The 23,122-nt window shown below is 43.0% G+C and overlaps 1 protein-coding gene across 2 annotated transcripts in view; it reads right to left on the bottom strand.

Moving 5' to 3' along the window:
- LMLN (leishmanolysin like peptidase) overlaps positions 1–23,122 on the bottom strand; it is a 74,665-nt gene that overhangs the window by 17,192 nt on the left and 34,351 nt on the right. For both annotated transcript variants that reach the window (XM_056127717.1, XM_056127718.1), the window contains 4 exons: positions 20,772–20,889; positions 17,820–17,927; positions 14,730–14,806; positions 3,928–4,038 (listed from right to left, as the gene is read on the bottom strand). In XM_056127717.1, coding sequence (XP_055983692.1) covers positions 3,928–4,038; positions 14,730–14,806; positions 17,820–17,927; positions 20,772–20,889 — 414 coding nt within the window. The remainder of the gene's footprint in view (positions 1–3,927; positions 4,039–14,729; positions 14,807–17,819; positions 17,928–20,771; positions 20,890–23,122) is intronic.

The raw sequence follows: 23,122 nt of genomic DNA, 5'->3' as shown, positions 1-23,122 counted from the left end.
CAGAATCAGTGAGTTTGAAGATGAGCTGCAAAAAGCATACAGGAAAATAAGATATAATGAAAAAAGACCTCAAAATAGTGCTCAGGTGAACAGGAGACCTAGGGGATAAATTCAAGAGAAATATCATGAGAATCATCGGAGTACCAGAAGGACAGGAAGGCAACCCCAATGAAGTAGCAACAGTTAAAGGTATCACTGCTGAGAAGTTCCCAGAATTGGAGAATGCCGGCATCCAGATCCAAGAAGCCCAAAGGGTGCCAGCCAGAAGAGACCCTAATAAAAAAGATTCCAAAACATAACATAATGTTATGTCAGTACGACAAATACCACAAATAGAGACACAATACTGCAAGCAGCAAGGTCAAAGAAGGAAATCACATACAAAGGAGCACCCCTTAGATTTACAGCAGACTTATCAGAGGAAACTGTCTGAGCCCGAAGACAATGGTGGAATATAGTGAAAACACTCAACGAGATGAACAACTCACCAAGAATACTCTATCTGGCTAAACAATTACTCAAACTCGAAGAAATGATACACCATTTCATGAATAAACAACGGCTCAGGAACTTCAAAGACTCAAAACCAACCTTAAAAGAAGGACTGAAGGGGCTGGAGAGATAGCACAGTGGGTAGAGTGTTTGCCTTGCACACGGTCAACCCGGGTTTGATTCCCAGCATCCCATATGGTCTCCCGAGCACCGCCAGGAGTAATTCCTGAGTGCATGAGCCAGGAATAACCCCTGAGCATCTAGCATCGCCGGGTGTGACCCAAAAAGCAAAAAAAAATAAAAATAAAATAAGAAAAGAAGGACTGAAGGGGCTACTGTAAGACAAGAAAAAACCCTGCAAGCACAATAAACCCCTACAGAAAGATGGGACAAAACCCCATGACAATAATCTCTCTCAATCAATGGTCTAAATGCACCAATTAAGAGACAGAGTGGTGAAATGGATTAACAAACTGAACCCAATATTCTGCTGCCTACAAGAAACAAACCTGAACAGTTGGAACAAACACAGACTCATGTCAAAGGATGGAAAACAATCTTTCAAGCAAATAACTTCCTCAAAAAAGCTGGGGTGGCCATACTAGTATCTGACAACATAGATTTCAGGCTGAAATAGATTAGAAGGAACAGCAAAGGCCATTTTTTAATAATCAAGGGATATATAGAGCAGAAAGAAATCATACTTCTGAACATATACACTCCCAAAGAAGGGCTATGCTAACAGACTTCAAGGAGGATATTGGTAGCAACACAGTCATAATTGGAGACTTCAACACCACCCTATCACCTCATGATAGATCAACAAGACTAAAAATCACCAAGAAAGTACTGGCTTTGAAGGAAGAAATAGAAAAGAGAAGGCTAATAGATGTATAAAAGGATTTCCATGCCCCAAAACCAAATACTCTGTTTCAGTGCACATGGAACATTTTTCAAGATAAACCATGTGCTGGGTCACAAAACGTACCTCAATAGAAACAGGAAGTACACAAACATTTGTAGCAATTCTATTTGCTAATAAATCCAAACTGGGAACAATTTAGATGTTTTATAATGGGTCAACAAACTGTGACATATCCATATTATGAAATATTATTCAGATACAAATGGGCAAACTACTGACAAACACAATAGTTGGAATAAATCTCCAGAAAACTATCGAGACCAAAAAATCAACTACACAATTTGTGGCAACTTGGTTAGAACTGTAAAATATCATCTTGAATGAAGTAAACCAGAAGAAGAAAGACCAACACCGAGTGATCTCATGTGAGATGCAGAATAACTGGAGGAGAAAATGTAATGTAGTGAAGATGGTGGTGAGACTGATGTTGAAATATTATATACCTAAAACTCAATTCTCAGTAACTTTATAAACACAGCATATATATATATATATATATATATATATATATATATATATATATATACACACACACATAGGGCTGGAGCGATAGCACAGCGGTAGGGCGTTTGCCTTGCACGCAGCCAACATGGCCGACCCGAGTTCGATTCCTCCGCCCCTCTCAGAGAGTCCGGCAAGCTACCGAGAGTATCTCACCCACACGGCAGAGCCTGGCAAGCTCCCCGTGACGTATTCGAAATGCCAAACACAGTAACAACAAAGTCTCCAACGGAGACGTTACTGGGCCCGCTCGAGCAAATCGACGATCAACGGGAGGGCCTTTACCTTTTACCTTATATACACACACACACAGGGGGCCAGGCCTGAGAGAGCACAGTGGGTCAGACCCTCGCTTTGCATTCACCCAGTCTGGTTCAATCCCCAGCATCCCATATGGTTGCTAAGCACTGCCAGGGGTGATTCCTGCACGTAGAGCCAGGAGTAAGCCTTGAACAATGCTAGATATGACCTCAATGCTAAAAAAAGAAAAAAGTCAACTCTAAAACGTTATATACAAAATGAATCCATTCATATGCTAACTTTGATAAGATGACATCACAGAGACAGAATGTATTAGCGGTTTTCAGGGGCTAAAGAAGAGCTGGGAAGTTGGGGTGAATACAGAAGTCAATATAAGGGGGCGGGGCTGAAGCACACGGTAGAGCACATGCTTTGCACATGTAAAGCTCAGGTCAACGCCTCACAACAAAAAAAAGGGGGGGTGGATATTATGAGGGATCCTTGTGGTGATGAAAAGGTTTTATAACTTACTGTATCAAGGTTAATATCCTGGTTGTGACACTGCACTATAGCTTTTGCAAGATGCTTCAGAAACTGGATAAGCAAACAGGAGATGTGTAATTGTTTTTGCAAATGCCAGTAAATTCACTATTAATTCATGGTAAAAAGCGTAAATACATATATTTAAAAGGACATATTAAGGGGTCAGAGAAACAGTACAACAAGTAGGGCGTTTGCCTTATACATGGCTGAGTCAGGTTCAATTCCGAGCACCCCAAATGGTCCCCCAGCCCCTCCCAGGAGTGATGCCTGAGCGCAGAGCCAGGAGTAAGCCCTAAATACTGATAGGAATAGCCCCAAACCAAAAAAATAATAAAGTAACATAAAGTGCATGCAAAGATATGAAACATACAAACACATAATCATGTATATTTGCATATATGTGCTATATGTGTTATTCCAAAAATCTGGGACCATAATTTTGTTTGTTTGTTTTTGTGCCACACTCAGCAGTGCTCAGGGCACACTCTTGGCTCTGTGTTCAGGGATCACTCCAGGTGGGGCTTGGGGGACCACATGTGAACCAGGGACTGAACCTGAGTTGGCTACGTGCAAGGCAAGCATCCTACTTGCTGTACTGAAGGAATATACGGCCTGGGACTATGATTTTTTTAAAAAACTTTCTAGCTGATGATATGTATCCAGAGTTTAAAGCCACTGTTCAAACTTACTTTTATGCTTTTTGATACTGAATGAACAACTGCATCTATGTTTAAGTGTGGATTCTCTGAAAAAAAGTGAGAATGACAAAGTAGCAAAATTTTTGCAATACATATGAATTATAAGCTAAGTAGAATTGTTTATGTCTTTGGATACCACTCAAACTTTTTTTGTATGTTATTTAATATTACAGCCCCGGATATAAAAGAATATAGGTACAACACATGATTTTTTTCGTATTTTGAAACTGAGCTGTCAGGAACACATTTTATTTAATTTCTTTCTTTGGAGAGGGGTGGTTAGGTCACACCACGCAATGCTCAGGGGTTACTCCTGGCTCTGCACTCAGGAATTACTCCTGGTGGTGCTTGGGGGGCCATAGGGGATGCCGGGGGTTGAATCCAGGTCAGCCACGTGCAAACGCCCTCCCTGCAGTGCTGTCACTCCCGCCCCAGGAACATAATTTAAAAATAATACTTTGACTCTAGATAAAAAACAAAATTATAAATGCACTGTGTTATTAAAAACTGGAGGAAAGGTATTCTTACTTTTGTCTCTGCTGATCAATCCAGAACTTGCAGCTCTTCCTGACAAAGTCACAGCCCACTCCTCGGCCCCAGTCTAGTTTCTCAGCCATGCTGTAATTAGCCTTATACCAGCTGTGGAAAAAATCGTCAAAACTCATTATTATTTTTATTTTAGTCTGTGATGCCAGGATTAAAGCAAGGTGTCATATATGCAAAGTATGTGCTCTACTGCACTCATAGCTCAGCTCCCTTTATTGTTATGTTATATTATGTTATGTTATGTTATGTTATGTTATTTATTTGGCTTTTGGGGTCACACCCAGCAATGCTCAGGGGTTACTCCTGGCTCTGCACTAAGGAATTACACCTGGCCATACTTGGCGGTTGTCAGGGGTTGAACCCAGGTCCACCATGTGCAAGGCAAATGTCCTACCCACTGTGCTATCACTCTGGCCCCAACCATTACTGTTACTGTTATTTTCAAAACTCCAGAACAAATCTGACCAAAGACCAAGCTACGATCTCCAAAGGGACTTTGGTGAGAATCAGCACTGGTGAATGCTTACAAGCACAGTGATCCCTCTGGTACACAGGGATCACTGGCCAGGATCACTGTCACAGGAACTGAAAAACTTTAGTCTTATGGTGAGGGTACTTTCATACTTGAAAAAAGTCAATAACAAACCAAGTGTACATTGTACATCTTAAGGTTCACAGAGCAGAAACTGATTAAGGAATAAAACAAGGGGGAGTAAGGTTCAAAGAAACAGAGATAATGAGAGTGAAAGAACAGGAAATCAAATGAAGAGGAAATAGAAATACCAGTTGGCCATTCTTTGCCTGATGTGATTCATTTTGGTACTATTTTCTTGCTTTTCTAACTTGAATTTGTGATATTCTATCAATACAGTCTCTACTTATGACTAGACTTTATACCATCACAAGACAAATATATACTATATTTAAGCACTTCTTAAATGCTCTAATTTTAGAGGAAAAAATCCACATTGAATGTAATTTAGGGATTTTTGTGTTTTGGGCCAAACCCAGCTGTGCTCAGGGATAATTCCTGGCGCTGTGTTCAGGGGATCACATGTAGAATTTGTGGTCAGCCAAAGAAAGGCAAGCACTTTAATCCCCTACTACCTCTTGGGTCTCCCAATTCTACTCTCATTTTGGGGGGTTGGAGGGGAGGGGCAGTTGAGGTCGCACCTGACCATCTTCAAGTCTTACTCCTGTTTCTGTACTCAGATATCACTCCCGGCAGTGCTTAGGGGACCAAACAGCATCCTAGGTATCAAACCCTGGTTGGCCACATGCAAGACAAGTGCCCTGATAATTGTACTATTGCTCTGGCCCTCGGTTTTACTCTTAATAACATGATTTAGTTTACAAAAATTGTATAAAAGTTAAGTGTGCCCTTAATATTACCAAAACAATAAATAAAAATAAGTTCTAAGTTTGGGCTGGAGAGATAGCACAGTGGGTAGGGTATTTGCCTTGCACACGGCTGACCCAGGTTCGATTCCTCCATCCCTGAGAGCCCGGCAAGCTACCGAGAGTATCCTGCCCCGCACGGCAGAGCCTGACAAGCTCCCCGTGGTGAATTCATATGCCAAAAACAGTAACAACAAGTCTCACACTGGAGACGTTACTGGTGCCTGCTCGAGCAAATAATGAACAATGGGAGGACAGTGCTGCAGTGCTATGTTCTAAGGTTAGAATATAATAGGAATCATTTTCTCAAATCTGACTCCTCCTCACAAAATAAAACAAAAGCAGAAATAGCAGAAATGTGATACAGCATCTTCTAAACCCTTTCCCCTTTCAAAGACCAGAAGAGCATCACTTAGAGTATTGAAGAAGCCAATCTCACTGCTTCAGTACAAAAATGTCAACAAACTTCAGTACCTACAGTGTTTATCTGTTAACTAGGTAACTAGATTTCATAGTGCTTCAAGCAACTAAAATCATGTTAAAGATCTTACATTCTTAGCTTCTTAAACTATGTGTTGCAACCCCAACAAAACAGGAATAAAAGAAATATACCTCAAGATAGTAACGGTCATTTAGAAACACACACACACACACACACACACACACACACACACACACACACACACACACACACACAAGAAGCCTTCCTCTCTGTATCAGGCAATATGGCATGGACGTCCACTTTCTCCACTATTATTCAGTGGAGTTTTGGAAGTCCTTGACAACAGTATTCAAACAAGAAAAAGAAATCAAAAGCATTTGATTTGGAAAGAGGAAATTAACCTACTGTTATTTTCAGATGGTAAGATAATACATATAGAAAACCCTAAAAATTCCACTAAAAATTCTAAGAAACAATAAACTAATACAGTGCCGTAGTGGGCTACAAAATCAATAAACAAAAATATATTTCACTCCTATAGATAAGCAATGAACTAGAAATGAAAGATACAAAGAGTATCTACATTATGTTTGCATATGTAAATGTATACAATGAACTAAAAGAGAAAGAAACCAAAAAGACAATTCAATATAAAAGTGTCCAGGAATGGGGCTGGAGAGATAGCACAGCAGGTAGGGTGTTTGCCTTGCACGCAGCCAACTAGGGTTCGAGTCCCAGCATCCCATATGGTCCCCTGAGCACCGCCAGGAGTAACTCCTGAGTGCAGAGCCAGGAGTAACCCCTGTGCATCGCCAGGTGTGACCCAAAAAGCAAAAAAAAAAAAAAGTGTCCAGGAACAAATACTTAGAAATCAACGAAGCATATGAAAGTCTTTATACACTGAAAACTCTGAATTACAATTGAGAAATGCAAATTAGAAAAATGAAACTAAAATACCAGTGAAAATGGAATTTAAAAAAGGCTGGCAACAGCCTGAGTTGGAAGGCTGAGTGAAAAAGAAACCTTCCCTCTTTTGCTCTTGGTAGGAATGTCATCTGGTTCAGCTTTTACAGAAAAGTCTGTTAAAGTTCAACTTCTCAACAAAGTATGCTTAGAGCTTCCATATGACCCAGTAGTTCCACTTCTTAGTATCTGTCCCAAGAAAACAAAATTATTAATTCAAAAAAGCTCAAAGACTATTGTGTTCACTGCAGCATTAAGTTCAATAGCCCAGGTATGTAACCCACCCAAATGTCCTATGAAAGATGAATGGATGAACACGTTTTGGTATATATGTACAATGCAATACTATGTCACTATCACTGTCACTGTCCTCCCGTTTTTTATTGATTTGCTCGAGCGGGCCCAGTAACGTCTCATTGTGACACTTGTTACTGTGTTTGGCATATCAAATACGTCACGGGTAACTTACCAGGTCTGCCATGCGGGCAAGATACTCTCAGTACTTTGGCAGGCTCTTTGAGAGGGGCAGAGGAATCGAACCTGGGTCAGTCAGGTTGGCCGCATGCAAGGCAAATGCCCTATCCACTGCACTATCACTCCAGCCCAGAATAATATGTAGATCTAAGAAAAGATAAAATCTTGAAGTTGGTTGCACCTTGGATGGAACTGGGGGTATTACAGAGTGAAATAAGTCAGAGAAGAATACAAAAACTGTATGATTCCACTTATCTGCGATATAAAGAGAAACAAAACAAGGGAATATACAAAATCAAATGAGGACAAACCCTTGGTCTTTGATTACAAAGTGAGATACCAAGCAGTCAGAGGCCGACAAGAGTGGACATAAGAACATTACTAGAAGGTCTTTTCATATACACCCTTACACACACGCATGCACACACACATACCCACACACACCCTTTCCAGCATACACACACACACCCTCTCCACAAGCACACACACACACCCACACACCCTTTCCAGCATACACACACATACCCTCTCCACAAGCACACACATACACACAGACACACACCCTCTCTACCAGCACACACACACACCCTCTCCACAAGCGCGCACACACACACACACACACACACACACACACCCTCTCCACCAGCATATACAAACATACCCTTTCCACCAGCACACAAAAAACACACCCTCTCCACCAGCAGCATGTTCCATTAGAAGACTACCTTTGTTACAACAGATTAATCTACGCTGATATATATAATTCCTCAAAGTCCAGAAGCTTACTGTCTGGATACATTCTTGATGTACAGTCTGTGGATTTGGATAAATGTGTGCCTTATGTCCACATTACAGTACCACAGAATAGTTTCATTGCACTGAAAATTCCCTGTGCCCAACCGTTTCATCCCCACTCTCCTCTCTCATCCTAGAAACCACTCATCTTTCAGTGGTGCCACTTTCTGCTCTTTCTGAAACACAACTGGAATCACAAAGCTTATCACCTTTTCAAGTTGACTTCTTTTTTTTTTTTAATTTTTATTAGTGAACCAGAACAAGGCAGAGTCTCCTACCCTGTGCCTGACTGTCCTCACCAGGGCCCAACAGCTGAAGACCTCCGGGCCCCAGCCAAGGCCATGCTGGGACCACTCTCCACACACTTGGATGAGCCTCACGCATAAAAGAACTGGCAGAGGAACCCAGGTATGTGGGACGTGGGGCTGAGATCTCCAAGCCTACACGGTTTGGGACTGGACCTGCCAGTAGCTAGACAGTTACACCCACCAACTGCCGTGTAACCCCAATAACGGCCAGGATCCAGAGATTATCACACTCAGCTCCCGAAAGCATGCGGCCGCATGACATCTTATCATCTCATTCCTACTTTGGACAAACTGGCAGGCTACCGAATGTAACCTGCCCACATGGCAGAGTCTGGCAAACTCCCCGTGGCATACCCAATATGCCAAATACCAGTAACAATGAAGGGTCTCATTCTCCTAATTCTGAAAGAGCCTTGAATGTGGCACTTCTTTAAAAAAATCTCAGGGCTAGGACGAAGGAGACGTTACTGGGGCCTGCTCGAGGCAATCGACAAATAACAGGATGGTTGTGATTGATTGGTGAAACACCATGAGGTACAGTTGTAGACTTACAAATATTTGTGCTTGGGTTTCATTTATACAATGATTGAGTACCCATCCCTCCACCAGTGCCCATTTTCCAAGACCACTGATCAAGTTGACTTCTTATACAAAGAAACACTTAGGTTTATTCTATGCCCTGATAGCTCTATTTTTTTTTCTTTTAACGAAGCTGAAGGGCCCACTTACAGGTAAAAGTGCCTTCCAAGAAGCCTGAGGCTAGTTAGGCCATAAACGTAATCTTCAGAGCAGACTCCGATGCCCAAGTATGATTGTACTGACTGTGGTTTAGAATCCCTAGTACCACATCAAACAAAAACCAAAACAACCCCCCTACACAAGCGCGCTTTTATTATTTTTAAAATTTTATTTTATTTTTGAGATGCTTGGTTTACAATACTATTAAAATGATTTCTCATGCATATAATTCCAACACTACGCCCGCCACCAGTGTGAGTACCCATCTACCCAACCAAGGACCCCAGCGCCCCTCTCTCAGCACCTCTCACTCAGCACCCCACCTGGCTCCCACTGCCCCAGCTCAGAGTGTGCCTCTGCGCCTTCGCCACTCTGCAGAGTACCTCTAGTCCCTAGGAGGGGAGCCCACACGAGAGATCACTCAGGATCCGTCCTGTGCCTTCTACTTCACTCAGCATTATCTTCTAGCCCCATCCATGATGCACACACACCACACACTTTCAGACTTTTTCATAGGTCTGTTCAGAGTTTCCTCTTAAATTTTTCTTAAGTTTCTCATTTACTAAATTGTATACTTAGGGGATTTATCTATTTCATGTAAATTTTAAAAAGTATTAGTACTGGGGCTGGAGCAATAGCAGAGCAGGTAGGGCATTTGCCTTGCATGCGGCCAACCTGGGTTTGATCCCCGGCATCCCAAAAGGTCCCCCAGGCACTGCCTGGAGTGATTCCTGAGTGCAGAGCCAGGAATAACTCCTGAGCATCACTGGGTGTGACCCAAAAAGCAAATTAAAAAAAAAGCATTAGTACTAAATTATTCATAGCATCAATTTTTAATTTAAATAATTAAAAAACTCAAAAATGTTGTGAAAAAATTTATCAACTTATTATTGATTTTTAATTCTGTGGAATTTTAGGAGTTTAGCTTTACTCAGGTGTCACCACCTCCACAATAAAAAAAATAAAATCTCTCTCATTTATTGGCTATCAGAAATGTAATAAGAGAACAACAAATAGTCAGAGTCATCAGAACTAGAGATTTTCATTTACAAAACTGGTGAGCTTACCTGGGGTGGGGGATGGAGTTACCAACTCTTGGGACACAGTTGAGAGGAAGAGGGCACTCTTTAGATGAATGTGATATTAGAATAATATATGCATGAAAAGTATGATTAACAGTATTATAAATCCAGTACCTCAATAAAAATCATAAAAAATTAAAAAATAAAAAAATAAAATCTAGGATTCTCCATTCCTGGACCTCTACCCCAAGTACAGAAAAACATTCATCCAAAAGGACATACGCACAGCAGTGTTCACTGAAGCACTATTTACAACAGCCCAAGAGCTCAATAACAGATGAGCAGAAGCTGTGATACACACACACACAGAGGAACACTACTCAGTTGTGAGAAAAGATAAAATTGTGAGAAAAGATAAAATTCTGGAGTTCACTGCAGGTCGGATGGAACTGAAGGATGTCACTCAATGACTGAGTCAGAAAGTAAAAGACAAATACCAGATGATCTCACTCGTATGTGGAGAATAAAGTACAAGGGGTGGGAGGCGGGCGCTGGTGGTGGAAAAGATACACTGGGAGGGGCAGGTGCTGGAACACAGTATGACTGTACCCTGATCATGAACAACTTTGTAACTGTGTATCTCAGGATGATTCAATTAAGAAAATGAAACAGGGCTGGAATGATAGTATTGGGGGCAGCTGACTGAGGTTCAATCTCTGGCATCCCCTACGGTCCCCTGAGCACTGTATTTAGAGTGATTCCTGAGCGCAGAGCCAGGAGTAACCACTGAGCTTCACCTGGTGTCCCCCAACCCACCCACTTGATAACTTGATCGCTTGATCCCCTGTTATTCATCGATTTACTCGAGCGGGTGCCAGTAATGTCTCCATTCATCCCTGTTGCGTGCTAGCGTAGCCCAATGGCATCTGTTCGTTTTAGGAACATGCAGAGCCTCAAACCGATCATTCAGGGTCTTGACGAAGAAGTCTGAGCATCTTGTAAGTGGGCGTCCACGCCATCTTTTGACGTCCTGTGGAATCCAGTCAGTAAAGGCTCTAGTCCAGCGGTTGTCTGTAAACCTCATTACGTGTCCAGCCCATCTGATTTTTGATGACTTGGCAAATGAGACAGCGTCCCTGATTCTTGAGCGTTGATGGAGATCAGAACTCCGGATTCTATCTCTCATTTGAGTGAATAGTGATATTCCAAGCATAGCTCTTTCGATTCCTCTTTGAGAGACCCGAATAGCGTTCTCATCCTGTTTTCGTAGGGTCCAGGTCTCTGAGGCATATGTTAATGCAGGAAGAACAGTGGAATCAAAGAGATGTGCTCGTAGCTGGAGGTGCTTTGTCCTTTTAGTTATTTCTTCAATGTTCTTGAAGGCATTCCAAGTCGCTCTCTTCCTCCTGTGCAACTCAGGTGTCAGGTCATTCATCATGTTGATTTCTCGACCTAGGTATATATAACTGTTGCATTCGGAGATGGTGGTTCCATTGAGAGCGAACGGAGCGTCAGGAACAAGGCTGTTTCTCATAAACATTGTCTTTGTAAGATTCAGCTGTAGTCCGACCTTTCCACATTCACGGTCAAAGTCGTTCAGCATTTGTGCCGCTTGACTGATGTTTGGTGTTATTAGAACGATGTCATCAGCAAAACGGAGGTGGTGTAGTTGCCAACCATCTATCTTCACTCCCATGCTTTCCCATTCTAGTCGTCGCATGATGTTCTCGAGGGTGGCACTGAAGAGTTTTGGTGAAATGGTATCACCCTGCCGAACCCCTCTCTTGATATGGATGATTACTTCTTTGTAGAATGGTGAGATCTTGGTAGTGAATCCGCAATAGAGCTCACAAAGGATCCTGATGTATTGAGTTTGTATGCCCTGATTGGCTAGGGCTTCCATGACCGCTTCCATCTCGACAGAATCAAAGGCCTTCTTTAAATCAATGAACATTAGACAGAGTGGCATCTTGAACTCCTGAGAAACCTCAATGAGCTTAGTAATCGTGTGGATATGGTCGATGGTACTGAATCCTTTTCGGAATCTGGCTTGTCCACATGGTTGTCCTTCATCTAGTGTTCTGCTAACCCTAATCAGGATGACTCGAGTGAACAGTTTGTAGACGACAGACAATAGGCAGATTGGGCAATAGCTGCCAATGTCGTGGATGTCTCCCTTCTTGTAGAGTAGTACAGTCCTGCTGGTTTTCCATTGGGACGGCACCTTGCATTCAGACAGGTAGCGTGTGAAGAGCCGAGCCAGTGTACTGATGAGTACTGATGGTAAGTTCTTCAGGTGTTCAGGTCTGATCTTGTCTGGGCCAGGTGCTCTTTGTTTCTTTACCAACGAGATGGCATGTTGGACTTCGGAAGGGAGAACATTGGGAACGACATATCCATCATGCGGAATGTGGTATGTGGGCAAGTGGACGTGGCTATTAAAGAAATCTGAGTAGAAGTCATGAATAATCTTCTCCACTGCCTTTCTGGAGGATGTGATAGATCCATCAGGATGTCGGAGGGCAGTCATCTTGGTCTTGTAGTTGGTGAAGGACAGGCAGGCATTACGAATGCTTTTCCCAGCTTCTGCCGCATCTACCAGCACCACTGCTCTCCTGTTTTTGAGGTCATCCTTGATGGCTTCTCTGCATTGTTTTGCCAGCTCCGACGTTCACTTGTGGTTGCCTGAGGCATGTGCAAATAAGTTCAAGAGTGTTTAAAGAAAGGCGGTTTTTTGTCGTTATCTCTCTCTTGGCATTCCTCACACACTCATGGAGGTGCTGAATCATTCGATCGTATTCCTCATCAATGTTGTCAATGATGGCATCTTCCCATGTTGCCACAACAGAGCCAAAGAGCTCCCAGTTGGTGGTCGTTCTGGGAGCTCTTCTTAAACTTTGCATTCTTTTCTCCTCGTTCTGTGAGGTAGAATTTTGCACAAAGGAGACGGTGGTCCAATCCCGTTTGGAATTTTGGGACAACAGCAACATCGGTTAGTCAAAACCGCCGATTGAACATGATGTGGTCTATTTCATTGTGGAACCGTCCACCGGGAGACTCCCATGTCCAACGTTTAGATTCAGCCTTTTGGAACTGTGAGTTACCATGAAAGGTCTTGGTTGACATGATGAACTCAGACAGTCTGTCACCCTGTTTGTTCTATTCTAGGCCATGGGTCCCGATGTGGAGTTCATCGCCTGATTTTCTTGGTCCTATCTTGGCATTAAAATCACCGACAATGATCTTGTAGAAGGTGTGATCTTCTTTACAGAACTTCTCCAGCTCCATGTAGAACTTCTCAATTTCTCTTTCACCATAATTGGATGTTGGTGAATAGACAACAAAGATAGAAACTGCCGGCAGTGAGCCACATCTATTCAAGTGTAATCGTCCGACTCGGATTGTTAGGCATTCGAATGAATCAATGCTCATGGCTAAGTTTGTGCTGACAAGGATACCGACACCACCGATGCCTCTTTTGTCACATGTTCCAAGGAACAGTTCTTCTCCAGTGTCGAAAACGGCGTGATGTGATTGATGTCTTCTCGTTTCGGTCAGACCAATGATGTCGTACTTGATCTTTTGTGCTTGTACCATCAGGTCCTCGATGGATGCATCAGATGCCAGCGTACATGCATTAAAAGTACAGACAATCATTTTTGTCTTTCTTCATTTTGGCAGCTTATTTCTACCTTGGGATTTTATCAGCCTTTCCTTCCACATCTTTCTCGACTCTGCTGTATTCAGGGTCAGGGGAATGAGATCCATTTTTTTTACTGGATTTGGCATGTCAAATAGACCACGGATAGCTTGCCAGGCTCTGCAATAAAATCCACCCACAAATAAAGAAAAAGAAACAAACAAAGCAAGGAATTAGCTAATATTCCCCAGTGGAAATAAACTCTTCAGTACTGTCGACAGAACCAGTAACTGGGTCTGCAGAGGGGACAGGAGGGAGGCAGGACCTTGATGATATCTGTTGGGGGGTGGTGTACTACCACTGCAAACACAAAACAATAGCAGTATTATTGCAAACCAAGTCATCTCAACTTTGGAAAAACCAAAGCAAATAATCAGAAACGAAACAGAACGTTGAGTTGGGTCCTTGCATGTGTAAGGCCCTGGGTTTGATGTCTCTGTCTCTCTCTCCTCTCTTCTTTCTTCTCTCTTTCTCTCTCTCTACACACACACACACGCACAAAGATTAGAGGCCTATACATTACCTATTTCAATTAAAAAAATTCGTTTTTATATTAGTAGCCCCTTTTTATAGAAAATAAATCTCAAATGTAATTTTGTTCATTGATTCTATATACCTCAGAGTTCCCAACATTTACTGATTAAATGAAGTTGGTATAAGCAGCAAGTGGTTGGGCCAGAGAGATCATCCTGCAGGTAAGGCATCTATTGTGCACAACGCTGACCTAGGCTTGCACCCTGGCACCACACATGGTCCCCACGTGAAACCCAACATGCCTGGAGTAAGCCCAGAGTAGTGCTCGATGTGCCTCTTCATGTCAAAGTAGCAAACAGCTAACCACGTACAATTTCTAAAGTAAAAATTTCAGTCTTCCTTCTAGTTTCATCTCAATCTCGACCTTAATTTCCCTGCAACGACAGTCCCGCTCCTGTGGAGGCGCTTACCCGGTGTCCTCCATCAGGGCCAGCGTGAGGCGCGAGAGCACGCGGTTCTGGGTGTGGGAGCCGGTCATGGCCTCGTTCTGAAATCATGACAGAGCTGGTGAGAGGCGGCTCCTGTACTTCCACAGCGCTGTGATTCCCTGTCTATCTACTCTGACTGCCCATGGGTGAAAGCTTGTAAAATTATCCACTTAAAAATGGAGAACTGAAGGGGCTGGAGCAATAGCATAGCGGGTAGGTCGTTTGCCTTGCATGCTGCTGACCCAGGTTCAATTCCCAGCATCCCATATAGTCCCCTGAGCAACACTAAGAGTGATTCCTGAGTGTATGAGCCAGGAGTAACACCTGGGCAACACCGAGTGTATGAGCCAGGAGTAACACCTGGACAACACCGGGTGTGACCCAAAAAGAAAAAAAAAAAAGGAGAGCTGAAACAGAAGGGGAGACTAATACCCAAGAATAGTACCATAATAAGTACCAAGAGGATTGCTCTACGGCTTGGAAGCCAAATTCACATGCTGGGGGAAAAGCAGCTCAGATAGAGAAGGGAACACCAAGTAATGGGTATTTGGAGAACCCGCTTGGGATGGGAGATGCGTGCTCAAAGTAGACTACAGACCGAACATGATGGCCGCTCAATACCTTTATTGCAAACTACAACACCCAAAAGGAGAAAGAGAGCAAAAGGGAATGCCCTGTCACAGAGGTGGGGTGGGGTGGGGTGGCAGGGGATGGTGTGGGGGTGGTGGGAGGTATACTAGGACCATTGGTGGTGGAGAATGGGAACTGGTAGAGGGATGGGTACTCAATCATTGTGTGACTGAAACATAAGCACGAAAGTTTGTAAGTCTGTAACTGTACCTCATGGTGATTCATTAATAAATTTTTTTAAAAAATGGAGAACTGAAATTTAGTGGGGTTGGAAATATAACACAGCAGATAAGGCCTGGCATGGGGCTGGCACAGCTTGATGTCATTCCTGAGAGCAGAGCCAGAAGAGAGTCATGAATGCTGCCAGGGATGGCCCCCAAGCAAAAACAAAAACAAAACAAGCAAAGAAGAGAGGGGAAGGAGAGCAAAGGGAGGAGAGGAAAGAAAACTTGCTTACATAAAAATAAAATCTTGTTGGAGAAATAATTGTCTCCCAAAAGTTTCCATCATAACTTTGTGGTCAACTAGATGAGAACGGACAGAGCAGGCACTCCTTTTATTTTTCATGATTTCCTCAAATTTGATCCTCAATTATTTAAACTGCAACTAAATACTTATACAGACAGAAATTTCAATTCCAGAAATTTCTTTCTCTTTGGGGGATGGGGTGCGCTTGAGCCCACAATGCAGTGTTGCCCTGCAGTGCTGGGCCTGTGGCATGGGTGTCCCCAGGACACACTAAGGGGTGAGTGTGGGCAACCCTGCCCACTGAGGTCTCTGCCCAACCGGCCCAGGGAAGGGGTCCTTTTGTCTTTTATGAGTTGAAGTTAGCTTTCCAGCTGTTCTCCTGGAAACCTAATAAAGGTGAAATGTCGCCAGTGATACCAGAAATAGGACTTCAGGAGATAAAAACCCCAGCTACGCCTCAGCACAGAGAGAAAGGTAGAAGAAGAATGACTGCCTGAGGCCAGCCAGTCTGGCTTTCCTGTTTGCAGTGTCTCCCGGGCCGGTCCTTAGGGGCAGGACACTGTCTATGCACCTGCTAAGAATGGTATTAGAGTGGTGAATCTTTTATTGAAACAATGAATCTAATCAAAGCAGATAGAGTGTTAACTAGAATTCATCTGCCTCACAGGGACGGGGAGGGGTGGGGGGTGGGGTTTTATTGGGGTTCTTCATGGTAAAAAATAAGTATTGGTAAAGGGAAATGTGTTTGATATTTGCATGACTGAGACATAAACCTGAAAGCTTTGTAACCTTTCCCACAGTGATTCAATAAATAAATAAATAAATAAATAAATAAATAAAAAGAATGGTATTAGTTCTTATGGGGATGGGGCTTGGGGTTGAGCTGACGCTTGCACAGATGCCAGCCCGAGCCACAGAGAATGCTGTACTCTGTGGCACCGCATGCGTGCTTTTTCCCGAGTTTCCAATAAGTAACAGATAATTCAGTGTTTAAGTCTCGTGATTATAGCAGTAAAATATCTTTTACTGCCTGAGGTCAGCCAGTCTGGCTTTCCTGTTTGCAGTGTCTCCCGGGCCAGTCCTTAGGGGCAGGACACTGTCTATGCACCTGCTAAGAAAAGATATTTTACTGCCTCAAAAAGATATTTAAGATAAAATAATTGAAAAAGGGTGCATGGGGCCCCAGTGAGAGCACAGTGGGTAGTGTGCTTGCCAGCACCCCATATGGTCCCCTGAGCACTGCCATGAGTGATCCCTGAGTGCAGAGCCAGGAGTGAGACCTGAGCATCGTGCTAGGTATGGCCAAAAAAAAAAAAAGAGAGAGAAGAGGAGAGTAGAGGGAAGAGAGGGTAGAGAGAAGGAGAGAGGAGGGAAGAGGAGAGGAGGAGGGAAGGAGGGGCGGGGGGTAGGAAAGGAGAGAGGGAGGGGAGGAGAGGGAAGGAGAAGGGTGCATGAATGTTTGGACCCATTTAAAACAATCAGAGCACTGTGTGTATACAGTTAATCTGTGAACAGTGCAGGGCCTCACTTACATGTGGATTTCCTTCAGGCAATGGAAACGTGCAGTACTGAGAACTCCCTTATAGTCTGTGTGCGCTGTGGTAACACACTGCCGGGAGTGGCACCAAACAGAGACTAGGCTTGCTCTCGCAGCCCACGTCCTCCCTCCAACACACCTCTCACTATCTCTCTTGCCTTGCTTTCTTTTTCCATTCCAGAGAAGCCTGTATTCTCTCTTCCTCTCCCCTCATAGCTTTCTAAGTAAATTTCTTTCAATAAAAACTATCTTTCTGTGCTCTGGGGAAAGAAAGTGATTGCGACTGGAATGGGCATCCAGAAAGCTGAAAGGAAAAGAAAGACATTCTAAAGTGTTAACTTTATAACCTACTATTGTCTTGAGTAACTTCTGCTTTGAACAGAAATTGCCTTTATTAAAGACAACATATTTCTAGTAATATTTGAAAGTACACTGACCTCTAGTAAGCGTTTTTCCCAATGGTTGAGCTCAGTGCCCATGCCACCTTGATTTTCAAGTTCCATTCCCTCCAGAATTGGACAGTCAAAATGTTTTCTCGCTTCCTCCTAAGAATCAGAAAAAAAATACATATACTACAAAAGCACAAAAAGAAAATGGCAAATTCTTTACTAAACTTAATAAAATAAAGTAGGGATTAAAGAATTATTTTGTTAAGAGGAAAGAGTTCATTTTAAAATTAAATGTCTAATCTCCAAGCTTGCTCAGAGCGAGACTGGGCCTCCTCCCCCCAAGTCCCCTGTCTTCTAGCAGCTTGGCAGTCACATACACCCACAAACTGCCCCCAGCTGCCATATAATCTCATCAACGGCCAAGATCCAGAAACTCAGAAATAAAGCTCCCGGAAGAGAGTAACATAGAACATCCTGCCCCCAAGACAGGCTATCTTCACAGGGGCAACTCGAAGGGGGGTGCGGGTTGAGTTTCCCTCCCTGCCCCAACAGAACCCTGGCAGCCAAATACCTCTAGAACTCAACTGCTCAGATAAGCCTCACCCATGAGGGAACCTACAGAAAAACCCAGGTATGTGGGACCCATTACTGAGATCTCCAAGCTCACTCGGAGCAGGATTGGGCGTCCTCCCTCCAGCTCCCAAGTTTACCAGTAGCTTGGCAGTCACACCCACAAACTGCCCCTGGGACCATACAGTCTCATCAACAGCCAAGAAGAGTGTGACATAAACCTTACCCATGAGTGAATGTGCACTGTAATCATATTCTAAATTTCAGAGTTCCTAGAGTGACCTCTCATGCTCTAGCCTTTTGATGTACCAAAAGTAACACAATTTGTTTGGGTTTAATATACATGCTTGTAATTTCCTATACAAGGGCTTAATGACTCCAGGATGAAATACAACAATCTTCACACACTTTCCTCTTACGGCGGTGGGAAGGTGCACAGTGGTGGAATTGGTGTTTGAATATTAAATGCAATGAATTATTGTGACAACTATATAAAAATAAAATTTTAAAAAATTAGAAGCAAAAATAAACAAAAAATTAAATATTCAGGGCTTAATTGTACAGGGATTATGGCACTTGCCTACATACTCAACCGACCTGTCTGATACCCAGCAGAATCTACGGGTCCGTAAGCATTCTTAGGAGTAAGCCCTGAATACTGCTGGGTAGCCCTACCCTACCCCCACCTAGGTATCTAATACAATTTACTAAAATATTTTGATGCTGCCACCCTTTCTTCACTCGCAAATTACTATTTCTCTAAAATTTTTTGCCTTTATTTAAAATTTAACTTTTTTTTAGTCCATATCTTTCAAAAAATTAGAAACTTCCATGATTGCCATTTCTAACTTTTAAATCAACAACAATTTTAAATCAGGTATAAAATTTTCTAATAATGAATACAGTCTTTGTAGAAAAAAAACTGACTATTCACTCAATAAACTGTTCATAGAATTCATCTGATCATTTGGTTTTGATGGTCCTTTAGAGATTTCAAGAGCAGTGCACAAATCCAAAGGCAGAGAAAGTCCTATGTTCTAAGAAAATAGCAGAGTAGTAACAAGAGGGTTTGGGAGTCCAGAGAGATAGAACAGTGGGTCAGGTGCTTGCCTTGCACATGCCGATCCTGGTTTGATGCCCAGCACCCCAAATGACCCCTGAACACCACCAGGAGGGACCCCTGAATACAGAGCCAGGAGACAGCCCTGAGCAATGTTGGGTATGCCCCTCTCCACGCAAAGGGTATGGGGGCAGAGAGAGAGTCTAATGGTCTGCGTTCATGCTCCGCAAGCAAGAACACCCCAGTTCTGTCCCCAGCATCTCATGGTCCCCTTAACACGACCAGGAGCATCCTCTGTGCACTGCGCCAGGAGGACCTAAGCGCCACCACGTATGACCCTTAATACCAAACCAAACCATAATAATAATAATAATAATGAACAATGGAGCTGGAGAAATACTACAGCACGTAAATCACTGCCTTTGCTTGTGGCTGACCTGGCTTGATCCCCAGCATCCCATATGTTCCCCTGAGCGCCTCAGGGAGTAATTCCTGAGCGTTGCTGGGTGTGACCCAAACACAGATAAACAAACAAAAAAGCCAACAACAACAAAAAAATCCCAAATGAACAGAAGGGTGAATGAATCCATCTGATGGTTAATTTTATGTGTCAGAATACTTTGGCCAGATACCCAAATTAGTAGTCAAACAGTATTCTGAACGTTTATGTAAGGGCATTTTCATGAGATGAACTTGAAACCACTGGACTTTCAATAAAGCGTATTACCTTTCATAATAAGATAGGCTTCATTCAATCGGTTGAAGGCCTTACTAGACCAACAACTGCTCTTGTAGGCGCAGAATTCACCAAAACTCCACAGCTGCGTGAGCCTATTCCTTAAGATTTATTTCTCTTTCTCTCTCCCAGAAAATGTGTAAATGTGTGTGTGTGTGTGTGTGTGTGTGTGTGTGTGTGTGTGTGAGTGTCTCTGTGTATCTGTATGTCTGTGTATGGGGGGGAGGGAGGGGGAAGGGAAAAAAGGAGGGAGGGAAGGAGGGATGGAGGGAGAAAGGAAGGAAGGAAAGAAGGAAGGGAGGGAGGGAGGGGACAGAGAGAGAGAGAGAGAGAGAGAGAGAGAGAGAGAGAGAGAGAGAGAGAGAAACAAGCAAACTATTGGTTGTTTCTACAGAGAATTGCCACAAATGCAAGCGGACCAGTGATCTGAAGACGTTATCACAATAGAGGAACCCTGACTTAATTCAGTGGGTAGTCATGACCAAATTTCCTTTTTCTTTGATTAACCTTGGCTTCAAACTTATGGCATTACCTTTATATTATAGTTCCTATTCTGGTCCCTAAAATTTAGGTATGGACTCTTCACAATGGCGACTGAAGCACAGACTGAGGGACTGAAGTGACCCATACTCACGACAACCCGAGGCGTCACCAGGAGATGTACAGTGTGAGAAACCACCTTGTCATCCCGCACATGCCAGGACCGCTCCACTTTCCGAATGACTTTATCACTCCACTGATATAATCCAAGGCTGCAATTAAAGAATAATGAGACAATTCTGCAAATCTGCCATCACTTTAAATGTCAAGTGTCATGATATCCACCCTGCATTGCCATGCCCTGACAGTCCCATCCAAGGCCTTAAGAGTGTTTCTGTCTCAGGAACTTGCTGGAGAACCAGCCTCGGGCTTCCACAGGCAGCAGCCCGTGCTCTAGGGCTGAGCCACACCCCAGCCTGTGCTGCACAGCATTTTCTAATATGATCTTGTCAACAACCTTACAAATTAGCATCACCACTACGCAAATAATGAGAGCTACTTAGACAGATGTAACTTACTCAAGTTCACATAGCTAACACTAAGTTATGAGAAAATGCATTACTCCCTTTTAATAAATTTGCTGGATAAAACAAAAGCAAATCCAGATATAGATCGAAATATACATGAAAATTTTATCTTTTTTTAAAATGAGAGATTTTATTTTATTTCTTTCTTATTCAATCACTGTGTTTTTGTTTTTGGAAAGACTTCTGATTACCGTTTCAATTTCCTCCACAGTGCTGGATCTGTTCAGATATTCTAAATCATCTTGGTTCAGCCTTCGGAGGTTACAGGAATCCAGGAATTTATCTATTTCTTCTATGTTCTCTCGGTTCATGGCATAAAGGTTCTCAAAGTAATCTCTGATGATCCTTTGAATTTCTGTGGTATCTATTGTGAAGTCCCCTCATTCATTTCTGATTGAGTTTATTAGGGTTCTCTCTCAAAAAGAGTATTTCAATTTAGTGAAAAATTGTAATAATTATGTGAAATGGTTATCCATCAAAGGAAAAAGTTAAATGCTTAGTTTGTGGTAGATACAAAAATAAACTTCAGATGGCTGTCAGCAAAAGAGAGAGTCGTCTATGAAAATGATCTGCTTCATGACACTGAAGAGAAAAGCAGAAAAATTCAACAAATCAAATGCTTCATTGAATTTTATTATTTTGATTTGGGGGCCACTCCCAGCGGTGGTCAAGGCTTCCTCCTGCCTGTGTGCTCAGGAATCACTACTGGCATTGCTCAGGGCTTCCTCCTGCCTGTGTGCTCAGGGATCACTCCTGGCCGTGTCAGGGCTTTCTCCAGCCTATGTGCTCAGGGATCACTCCTGGCAGTGTCAGGGCTTCCTCCTGCCTATGTGCTCAGGGATCACTCCTGGCATTGCTCAGGGCTTCCTCCTGCCTATGTGCTCAGGGTCACTCCTGGCGGTGCCTTGAGAAGCATATGTGGTGCCATGGATCAAACCTAGCCAGGTGTAAGGCAAGTGCTTTAACCCCTGTATTATCTCTCCAGTCCCAAATCAACATTTTTTAAATGCTGAAAATTGATCAAAATCTTTCAGCAATCCAAGAAACATAAATGTGAGCAAGAATATCAATTTGTGGTGTTTTTCTCATATTCTCCCTTAGCTCTGTGGCAGTCTTGAAAATAGCTCACAATCAAGGTAAAACCCCTATAATCCAAGTACATTCCACCCAGAGACACAGTTCAGACTGAGTTCACAAATGTTTTGAATATGAAAGGATTAAAAGATCTTTTAATTGAGGGGGCTGGAGCAATAGCACAGTGGGTAGGGCGTTTGCCTTGCACACAGCCGACCTGATTTCAATCCCTGGCATCCCATATGGTCCCCCAAGCACCAACAGGAGTGATTCCTGAGTGCAGAGTCAAGAGTAACCCCTGTGCATCATTGGGCGTGACCCAAAAAGAAAAAAAATATATTATTTTTCAAAGGGGCCACACACGGTGGTGTTCAGAGGTTCAGGACCACCAGTACAACACCAAATGGTGCTGGTGAAGAGGGACAAAAGCAGGAACTAGAACATTCTGGCACAGGCTCTACAACTTAAACAATCTCCCCCCACTCCGGCAGAATATGTTTCTAATCTCTGGAGGGTAGAAACTTTTCTGGAGTGAGAGTACAGCAGAGGAGGCATTTGCCTTGCACACAGTCAACCCAGGTCCAATCTTCGACACACCTTAGTCGTCTGAGCACCGCCAAGAGTGATCCTTGAGTGCAGAGCCAGAAGCAAGCCCTGACCACAGCCAGGTGTGGCCCAAAAAGCAAAACCAAATAAGACACTTTCCTAAGTTAAAAAGGAAAAGTAAATTAATTCACTGACATGAACCTTCAAAGTATTTCTGCATAGCAAAAATATATTTAAAAAATACTGAACAGAAAATATCTGAAGCAAGCATAATAAAGATTAATATCCTAATTCATAA

Source organism: Sorex fumeus, unplaced genomic scaffold, assembly GCF_029834395.1.
Source record: "Sorex fumeus unplaced genomic scaffold, SorFum_2.1 ptg000063l, whole genome shotgun sequence".
Lineage (NCBI taxonomy): Eukaryota > Metazoa > Chordata > Mammalia > Eulipotyphla > Soricidae > Sorex > Sorex fumeus.
This window is presented reverse-complemented; position numbering and strand designations above follow the sequence as displayed.